This window comes from Drosophila navojoa, chromosome 5 (genome assembly GCF_054131105.1).
Source record: "Drosophila navojoa isolate 15081-1374.11 chromosome 5, UAZ_NAV_1.0, whole genome shotgun sequence".
Classification (NCBI taxonomy): domain Eukaryota; kingdom Metazoa; phylum Arthropoda; class Insecta; order Diptera; family Drosophilidae; genus Drosophila; species Drosophila navojoa.
The window spans coordinates 20,157,340-20,168,004 of NC_142893.1; the positions used below are offsets into that span (position 1 = coordinate 20,157,340).

The 10,665-nt window shown below is 44.2% G+C and overlaps 1 protein-coding gene across 1 annotated transcript; it reads left to right on the forward strand.

Annotated features, from left to right (window-relative positions):
* The first annotated feature begins 3,042 nt into the window (after positions 1-3,042).
* en (engrailed) lies at positions 3,043-8,108 on the forward strand. The gene is made up of 3 exons (XM_018105291.3): positions 3,043-5,007; positions 6,960-7,057; positions 7,428-8,108. The coding sequence occupies exons 1-3, from the start codon at positions 3,561-3,563 to the stop codon at positions 7,674-7,676; spliced, it is 1,794 nt and encodes a 597-aa protein (XP_017960780.1). The 5' UTR covers positions 3,043-3,560; the 3' UTR covers positions 7,677-8,108.
* The last annotated feature ends 2,557 nt before the right edge of the window (positions 8,109-10,665 follow it).

A 10,665-nucleotide genomic window follows, 5' to 3' on the forward strand; every position in this document is an offset into this window, starting at 1 on the left:
ATCTATGTTACTATATATAAGACTTAATTTGACTACTTAGGGTTACTACCTACTTTTGTTACAATATTTAACACTAAATGTATTACCTCAACTTTGTTGAACGCTGTAATTAGAAGTTTACAAATTATCCTGCAATAAAATATACATATGGATGTCGTAGACGCAGGCTTAACCGAGGGCAAGGCGCTCAAGTCAGGAAATCGGGTACACGCCGAGGCGTAATACTGATACTAACGCACTAATACAACTATATACTAATGTGCGTGTGTGTGTGTGTGTGCTAATGTATATGGTATGCTCTGGCTTAAGCTGGCATCATTAATAACTCTCGCCGCCTCTCACGCTGGCACTCAGCACAAGCTGAAGACCGACGCATGGAAAACGCGTTTCTTCTGTGTGTAAAATATGAATTTTAAATTACCCCCACACACTAACACACACAAACACACACACACTCACACAGACAGAGAGATACAGAACACACTTGTGGGACGACTCCAAACTGAGAGTTGGTTATAACCGTTTAGCTTCGTTGACCGCCAGAGGGCGCGCTCGTGGCTGCCTTGTCAGACATGTGTTTCTGTTTCGTTTCTTTTTTGGTTAAATATTAAAAAATTGAGCTGGGGGGAGAGCTGAAATTGCATATGAGATAAGCGAGCGAACAGAAAAAGTGTCGCGGGTCAAATTAAGTTGTCGCAGCAATTAAGATTAAGATGCATTTTGCACTTGTATTCATTGCCTGCAGTAAAAAAGGCAGTATTCCAGTATAACAGTATATGAGATAGCAAATCATTAGCCGCAAACAGTAGTCAGTGTGTTTTTGGGAACGGGAGAGAGGGAGAAAGCTTGGCTCATTAGCAGCTGGCAGGCAACTCCCAGAGCTCGTTAGATACAAGCAGAGAGACACATAAAAAATGTATGTACGTGTAATCAAAAACAAGTTAAAAAAGTTTAATTAACGCGTTTTTACGCAACTGTCGGCGGCTGTTTAACCCTTTGTGGCCATCGCTTGTCGAGCACGCAAATCCAAAGCAAACATGACAACAGTAATAATTGAAAATCATGGCAATAAAAGCGTAACGCAAAGGGGTTGGCGGCAAGCGCTAAGCGGAAAAATCAACAGCTGCTTTTATTGTCGCTCAGTGCCGTCGGCAGCGCAGCGCAGCGGTGCGACAGCAAAGCAGAAACAAGAGCAACAGCAACAACACCAACACCAACAGCAACAGCAACAGCAACAGCAGCAGCAGCAGCAGCCATTGTTTTGGTGCTCTCTATTTGTGTGTGGCTCAGCTCAGCAATGGGTGCGAACGGGCCAGCTAGCTGTGGCAGCCTGCTTTGGAGTTCGAATTTTCGACTTTCCAGTGGGCACGTAATGGCTGACTGCCGTCAAGTGGACTGGAAGTGAGTGAGTGTTTCGAAACGGTTAACTCCGAAACGGTTAAGCACGCTGTTAATGCATTTTTGCTTATCGCTATTTAATTAATTTAACTGTCCAAAATTAGTTTATATCAATATATTTATTTATTTGCTGCAATTTAAATAAAAAATGCGCATAAAATTTAAATTAATTTTACGTGCGTATATGGGTGTGTGAGGCTTTTGTTGCTATTCCATAAAACGGGTTGAGTTTGAAAAAAAAGAAACATCCAAACTCAACTGAAATTTGAAATCTTTGAGATTTTGTTGGGGCGTTCTTATGGCTTATTGATTATGTCGTTTCTGAATAATAAATGAAAATAGGAAACCAGAAATGGCATTCGTATTGTTATTTTATCAAACATTAATTTTAATTCGGAATAAATCAAGAGTACAAAAGCTCTCATTCACAAGACGGGACAGAGTAAGAAATATTAACAATAAATATCACATTTTAATGAATTTCATTAGCGAGCGCAGATTTGGTCATTCCTCTTCTTCTTCTTGATTTATCTGATATATTTAAGCAGTTATATCTACATACATACACATGTATATATGTATTTGCTACACATGTTTCACGTTTTTCGTGATTTGATTTTAGATAAGAGTTTTTGGTGTTTTGGTGATCAATGCCATATTTCGTTAGCTTTATATGAATTTTTATTTGTGTTTTAACGCTTCGCTAAATAAATTGATATTTAATATGTATTCAATATGCAATGCGCGCCATTTAAATAAATAAATTAAAAAAACAATTAAATATCAATCAAAGCGCTTCACTGAATCAATTAATTGATTCAAGGCATCCAAGATATACATATATGTATATACAAATATATATAGATATATTTGTGTAGATATGTGCGTGTGTCGATTGTCGATCATTCTGTTCGTCTGAGTGTCGATAAAGTTGTTGTTTTTAGATTGAAACGTCGCGGCCAAAAACAAAATCAACACAACTAAATGCGGACTGCTCATCAGTGTAAAAGAGAGAGGAGCATAGGAGAGTATGTGTGTTTATGAGAGGGGTGGTGGGTTGTGTAGTGGGTCGCATCAGTCAACCGTTTCAACAGAGACAGAGACAGAGACTGAGACAGCGTCAAATTTGATAAATCAACTAACAAAACCAACAAACGCAGCCATTTTCCGCCGCATGCGCATATGTGTGCAAGCAGGCCAGCTATACTGCCGCATGGCAACGCCCCACTGCGAGAGAGCGGCAGCAACAACGGCAACGACGACGACGACGGCGACGACGACGACGCAGACGCAGACAGCGACACAGTTGTCAACCGCATGACAGCTCCCAATAATAAAGTCATATCGAGCCCTAACAAGCGCGGGCCCCAACGCAAAGTGAAGGCGGAGTGAGTGAGCAGGCAAGCGAACGAGTGAGCGAGCAAAAACTCAGTACGAATTCCAAAAACCGGTTCGCCGTTGATTCGCTCTTGTATTGCGCTGACTGGAAACATTGTCTCGCTGTCAGATTACAGGTGACAACAGCCCAGAGTGTCACAGCCAGAGAGAGAGAGAGAGAGAGCGAGTGAGAGAGAGTGAGTGTGTGCGTGTCAGTGCTGAGAGCTGAGAGCAGCGACGGCAGCTCTGCCAATCGATCAGTCGAACAGTTGAACAGTCGAAGTCTGAGCATCGTCTTCGTCACTGTCAGAGCCCAGACGACGACGCGACGCGACACACTCTCTCGCTCTCGCTCTTGCTCGCACACACGGACGCACACATACTGGCGCATGCATACGATTGTGCACCCCATGCGAACACGAACACTGGCGACTGTCTCGCTCTCGCGCTGACAGTTCAATCGGTCGCTGGCTGCTTCTGCTGGCTTCGTCGCAGCGGCAGGCAACTGTGATTAGTTAATTTAGTCGTTGAGCTCGCATGGAACAGACGTGCGCGTCGCAGTTGTCGGAACAGCAAACAGCAACAGCAACAGCAAAAGCAAAACGAGAACGAAACGAAGATACAAATAAATAAAGATACAAATTTGGCGTATTACAAAAACGAAAAGCAAACAATTGCCAAAGTGAATTCACGGCTCTAGTGAAGTGTAAAGTGTAGAACAAGAAGAAGTAGTAGTATAAGAAGAAGAAGAAGCAGAAATTGAATTGAGCAAGTGAAGTGAACAAATGGCCCTTGAGGATCGCTGCAGTCCACAATCAGCGCCCAGTCCACCAGGTTGTTTACCACACTCGCCTCCACAGCAGCAGCAACCGCATCTACTGCAGCATCCGGCAAACATTCGCATTCACGCAATACCCATATCAATCTCCGCCCTGGACATGAGTCTGCAGGGTCCGGGCCCAGCCGCTACGGCGGCAACGCTCTATCAGCAGCAGCAGCTTCAGCACTTGCACCAGCTCCAGCAGCTGCAGCAGCTCCATCAACAGCAACTAGCCGCCTCGGCTGGCGTCTTTCATCATCCGGCCACATCGGTGGCCTTTGATGCAGCTGCTCTGCATGCAGCTGCACTCCAGCAGCGGCTGAGTGCCAGTGGCTCGCCGGGTGCCCATTCAACGGGCGCCTGCTCCACGCCCGCCTCCACGCTGACCATCAAGGAAGAGGAAAACGACTCGATACTCGGCGACAGCTTCCACAACCAGACGGCCACCACCATGGCCACCGAGGAGGATGAGGAGGAGGACGATGACATTGATGTGGACGACACGGCCTCGGTGTCCGGCTCAGCTCGCCTGCCGCCACCAGCGCACCAGCAGTCCAAGCAATCGAAGCCATCGCTGGCCTTCTCCATCTCAAACATACTCAGCGATCGCTTCGGGGATGCGGCCAAGCAGACCAAGCAGGGCGAATCATCCAGTGCCGTCTCGGCGGCTGCCGCTGCGGCCAGCATCTTTCGCCCCTTCGAGGCGAGTCGAGCCGCCGCTGCCACGCCCTCCGCCTTCACACGTGTGGACCTGCTGGAGTTTAGCCGGCAGCAGCAGGCGGCGGCCGCGGCAGCCACCGCTGCAATGATGCTGGAGCGCGCCAATCTGCTTAACTGCTTCAATCCAGCTGCCTATCCACGCATCCACGAAGAGCTCGTGCAGAGCCGGCTGCGCCGCAGCGCCGCTGGCAATCCGAATGCTGTGCTGCCACCGACGGCCAAGCTGACGGAGTCCAGCATGGAGAAGTCCGCTTTGGGATCACTGTGCAAGACCGTCTCCCAGATTGGGCAAGCGCAGTCGACGCTGCCCCCGGCAACAACGCCGAACAGCAGCAGCAGCAGCAGCGCCAGCCAGCTGGCCAGTCCGCCACCCGCCTCCAATGCATCCACCATCAGCAGCAGCAGCTCCTCCACAGCGGCCAGCAGCAACAGCAGCAGCAGCAGCGCCTGCTCCTCCTCCGCCAGCTCGCTCAACTCCTCGCCCAGCAGCCGCCTGACCGGCGCCAACAATGCCAACAATGCCAGCAGCCCGCAGCCCATACCCCCTCCATCGGCCGTCAGCCGTGACTCCGGCATGGAGTCCTCGGACGACACGCGCTCCGAGACGGGCTCCACCACCACCGACGGCGGCAAAAATGAGATGTGGCCCGCGTGGGTCTACTGCACGCGCTACAGCGATCGTCCCAGCTCAGGTGTGTATTGTTTATATGTGGATATGGATAGATAGATGGGGGAGTTGTTATTAAATAGGTACTACTATGGAACATATAAAAAACAACTGGAATCATCTATGAATTTATAGAAAGAAATTATTGATTCTAACTGACAGAAGTGATCTTATATAGAAAGTGATACCAGTTCCTAAGTGAATTTCTGAATCTCTAATTGAATATTTTATCAGTATATATACTTGATTTAGATATTTATCTAAATATATATTATTTAAAAAGTATATATATATATGTATGTTTATATGTACTACATACAGTTCTGTCGGTAGCTAATCAAAGTCTGAGTTCTCTGCTGTACTTTAGGAGTCTGGATTTTAGGATATAGGATTCCTGTAAATAGGAATAATCTTTACTGTTTTCCATCCTTTTGCTTAGTCTCAAAATTTATTTTGTAAAAATAGAGTATTAGCTTTAACTACTGAAGTTACGTATTTATCTTCTAGTCTTCCCCGATTTCCTGTTAGTTGGAATACTCTACGGAATTCCTTGCTTCTGTTTAGCTAGTATCGAAAACCCTTTTGTCTTGCCTTCTACTACTGCAGTTAATCCAACTCTATTTTGTATGCTCGTCTTATCGATTGTTCTGATTAGTTCCTAAATTATAAATCATGCTCATAAATCGTAACGCTCACACATGAGTCGCAGGGCACATGGGTGTGTTTGTGTTCGGTGCGTTGGACCACCTCCAACGCGGCGAGCAGCGGCAGCCTTTCATGAACGTGTTTTGTGTCTTGTTGACTGTCATAAAAACCGAAGGACACTGCAACAATTAGGTGTTCGGGGCTCGCTTCTCAATTCTCGATTCTCAATTGTCGATTCTCAATTGTCAATTCTCGATCGCCGATTGTCGGCCTTTGGGTGCCTTTGGCCCTATTGAGCCTTCCGGGTCGGGCCGCACGCAGCGCGGCTGCTCCTGCTGCTGCCTTTTGAAGCTGACACTTTATGTGACAACATGTAGCGCAGGCGGCTCGTTTGGCTATCGCCGACAGCCAGCCGAAGGTCAGAGGTCACGATTCACGCATCGACTTCATATTCGATTGCCACTAAAACGCGCTGACGATTGACGATCCCTGCCGTTGCCGTTGCCATTGCCGTTGCTCAGAGAAAGTGCCCATTAAAGAGCAGAGAGCAAAAGGAAAATCTATTTTCCAAGCAGCATGTGTGTGTGTGTCTGCGTGTGTGTGCTATTGCTGCGATGCGTTAATTGACAAGTTAAGTGCTTTTTTATGACTCGAAATGGTTTTTTAATTTGGTGTCGATGGAAACAGCCCAACAAGATCCACTAACAACAAGGCGTTGATAGCCGGCGATTACGTAGCGCGAGATTAATCAAATTATCTAAGCAATCGGGCAATTAAATTATAATTTACAATGTGTCGACGATTGCTCCAAGTCTCTAAACTAAACAAAATTCAAATCGCCGGTTGCGAAACAACCTCAGCTCAACTCGCCTCGGCTCAGGGTCTAAGCTGGCAATTAGCTAAGAGTAGAAATCGTTTGTCAATTAGCTAAATATGAATTAAGCAGTTTGGGATTATTAAGTCATTTTCGCTTGACTTGACTTTTGGCACTCTCGCTCACTCTCTCTCTCTTTCTCATTGGGAACTTTGACGCTCGTCATATTAATTAAAAGTCGAGCCGAAATGGCGAATGTCGTGTCTGGAATGGACGTTGCTTCCGTTTAGTTCGTTAGACGCTGCTCTGACAGCTGACAAATTGAGCACGCGGCAGAGCCGCTCGCTCGTTGCATGCCACAAGTAAAAGCGTCTGGGGCAAACATACATATACATATGCTAATTAAACCATTAATATCATTAATTATATGCGAGTTTCGGGTGGAGGGAAAGGGGGAGACATTCTTTTGTTTTCAAGCACGCTCGACTAACTTTCTTCTCTCTTTTATGGCATTGCAGGACCCCGCTACCGTCGCCCCAAGCAACCAAAGGACAAGACCAATGACGAGAAGCGACCACGCACTGCCTTCTCCAGCGAACAATTGGCACGCCTAAAGGTAAGCATCTTCTCCATACCAGCCCATCCCACTCCATCCCAATCCCATTCCCAGTTATCCCTCCAATGTTGTGTCATATTTACAACCAAAATATTTACACACTTTACACACTCTGCGCCGCCCGCTGCGCTGCATCCTGGCGACGGCGACGGCGACGGCATAGCCATGCCAGTGTCCTCAACTAAGCCAATTAGACATGCTCATATTTCACTCACACTACCCGTCTTTCAACTAAACCGCAAATAATTGATTTGCCTCAGATTCTACCTAGCAAAGCAGACCTGACCCGACCCTAGTTGCCTTTTATTGCGCACACAATTTGCTCATCTCTCCCTCTCTCTCTCTCTCTCTCTTTCGCTCTCTCTTGCAGCGCGAATTCAATGAGAATCGCTACCTCACCGAACGACGACGCCAGCAGCTGAGCTCCGAGCTGGGCCTGAACGAGGCACAGATCAAGATCTGGTTCCAGAACAAGCGCGCCAAAATCAAGAAGTCGACGGGCTCGAAGAATCCTCTGGCCCTGCAGCTGATGGCCCAGGGTCTGTACAATCATACGACGGTGCCGCTGACCAAAGAGGAGGAGGAGCTTGAGATGCGCATGAACGGCCAGATACCGTAAATGGCAAACAGCTTCTCCCAGCTCGTCTGCTCGCCTGCTACCCGGCTCCCCCACTCCCCACACTCCCCGGCTGGTCCTAAGTGTGCAATATATAGAAGAGAAGGCGCCATCCTCCAGCCTTTCGCTGGCTGCTGGAATCTTTGTGAATTTGTGCGGCGTACAAAACTGTTCCATGTGATATAATTGTAATATATATAACTTTAAAAATATCGTAATATCGTATATCGTATCCTTAAGCTTATCGAGTTCTCTTCAAAGCTCTTGGCCCTCTAGCAAGTATTTATTTTCAACTATATAAAAAAAAAGTATTATCATTTAACTGGGCTCAAGCTCCAGCTGCTTCATAGTTAAAGCTTTTGCAGTCTTGCCACGAATAGCTTACCCAATCCTATTTCTATAAAACACCTACGTTCTTGTATAATTCTATATATATACACACATACATATGTATATGTATGTATGTATGCTTGACATGTTATAAGTAATTTAAAAGTTCTTTAGATTAATTTCTAGCTTAGACAAGACACACACACACACACATTAAAGCGCTTTGGCGAAGAAGTATTTCTAGTTTTTAAGACGCAAAACGAAATTGTTATGGATACAAAACATAAAAAATGCTTTAAAAACAAATAAAAGAAAATACAAAGTTTATGAACAACCATTCACATGCACCTAAACAAAAGCAATTTATCGAAATCCATGTGCTAAAACAAAAACTTAAAAACAAACAAGAAAACTTAAAAAAAAATTAATTAAAATAAAAAATATATTTGAAAAAATTAAAATGCGATTTTTTATTTATTCTTTTTAAAAGTGAAACGGAAAATAGCCTTTACGCATTTTTTGAGAGAAATTAAAATTTTCAGTCGTACCGAAATATCACCAAGAAAATTGTAAGGTTTGTTATATAAACCTGCCAAAATATCTGAAATATGATGTTAGATTTTAAAATGTTAGCAATGAAAGGGATGGAAACTTTAAGACTTAGAAATGAATGAAAAGAATATAATTTGGTACTAATTATTTATGAGCTTATATTAAAACATTGTAACTCCAATACATCCCATGCCCAGGGCTAAATCGAATTGGGTATTGATTCTAATTGAGAATATATATATCCTATGAATTGGAAAACCTTTCACATTCCACGTACACATTTTCAAGAACTAAGTAAACTCGAACTTTCGCGTTTATGAAACTCGACTATGACATTGCTAATCACACAAAGGATGCCCTAATGACAAAACCCTCTTTGATGCCTACAACTAATAGTATTACTTATTGTATTAGGATTTCAGTGTAAGCTTGATCAAAATGAACAACATTATACCCTGATTTCCCATTTTTAGTGAATATGAACAACTTACTGATATATTAACTAATTCGACTTTTTAGTAACAGAATGGAGCTAATAATTGATATTAATGCATATTTACTGGGATAATTCAAGCACAACATAAGATTGTATCGAGTTGATTTATCGATATGGCACTCATAGATATGCATATATAATGTATATTAAGTATTATGTATTGTATCGCATTATGTTACGATTGAAATAAGATTATTTGCACAAAGCGTAGAGTTATAAGATTATGGTTCTTATTAAACAGTTTCTTTATAAATGCTTCTTTATCATTAAAAAAAAAGAAAAATAAATAATTAAGTGAGAAAAAAGAAAACCAAATAATCTAGTTTTTCTCATTCCTTCTTTATTATGTATAAATATATTTATCTATAATATAGGTATGTACTACCCGCTATAATTAATATATAAAATTGTGTAATTTATTGAAAGCCTTAAAGTCGCTTATGAATATGCATAATGTAATGTTAACATGGCGTGAGTAAATGTTTCTATCTGCATCAAAGGTGAGTGATATACGAGCTAATGATTAATTTGATACGCTGAGAGTCGGAGTCGGAGCCGTCGCGTTGTCTCATGTTGTGACGGCAAATATTTGATATGAAAATAGCGGATTAGTCGTGTGAGTTGTGGCTGCATTCAGGTTAATAGGCTAGCTCCCAACGCCTTATCCACTGAGCAGCTACTGCAACAGCAGCAGCAGCAGAAGTCAGACAGGCGACGGCGCCTTCATTCAGATGACATGTCCACTGTCGCATTCGCAGTCGCATTCGCGTTCGCATTCACATCAAAGGCCGTCGCCGGCGCAACTTTAAATCATGTAAACTTGTCACCAGTCGAGGGCGGGAGGGAGAGGGAGACTGAGAACCAGTCAGAGAACACAACGAAGCAGCGCGGTGGAGGGGCGAATATGATTCGCTAATTGCACAATCACAGCCCAACGAGGACAATGAGAATGATGTGGCTGAGTCGGAGAACGAGCATGAGGATGGGGTTGAGTGACGGCAACAGCATTCGATTCAATTTGATGCTCTGCCATTTAATTAAAAGCCAAATCTTCATATAAACAAATATTGTGACAAGACAACACGGTTGCCATCAAATGAAACTGCACCCAGCCGAACAACAACAACAACAACAGCAACCACATCAAATGATTTATTAGCACAGATTTAGCGGGCGAACTGCAGCTCGCGTTAATTTGCTGAAAATAAATGCAAAAATTTCAAAATGCGAAAATTCATAGACAGACAAAGTTGTTGTGGGAGGCAGCGAGGGGAGGGTGATGAGGTGGAAGAGAGATGGGGAACCAGATCGGTAGCTGACATTTACTGGCAAGCGTTGATGTGTGCAGCTGATGCTGATGCTGATGCCGATGCGAATCTGGCAGAGATCGGGCCACATAAAATGAATTAATGCCAACGCTAATTGCGCCAAATGCTCGCCACAACAAAAATGAAAGAAATACGATTATGTGCGTTGCCATGTTGCCACATGCCATACCACACATGCACACCACAGCCTCACCGCCCTCTGCCTTTCACCCCCTTGAAGCGATTGCCAAGCAGCTTAAATCAGGCGTCTTATAGAGGCGCAAATCCATTTGCGCACGTAATGAAC

Coding starts and splice junctions, on each gene's coding strand:
- en (XM_018105291.3), top strand. CDS start 3,561: ATGGCCCTTGAGGATCGCTGCAGTCCACAATCAGCGCCCAGTCCACCA. Junction 5,008..6,959: donor CAGCGATCGTCCCAGCTCAG/GTGTGTATTGTT, acceptor ATGGCATTGCAG/GACCCCGCTACCGTCGCCCC. Junction 7,058..7,427: donor AACAATTGGCACGCCTAAAG/GTAAGCATCTTC, acceptor TCTCTCTTGCAG/CGCGAATTCAATGAGAATCG.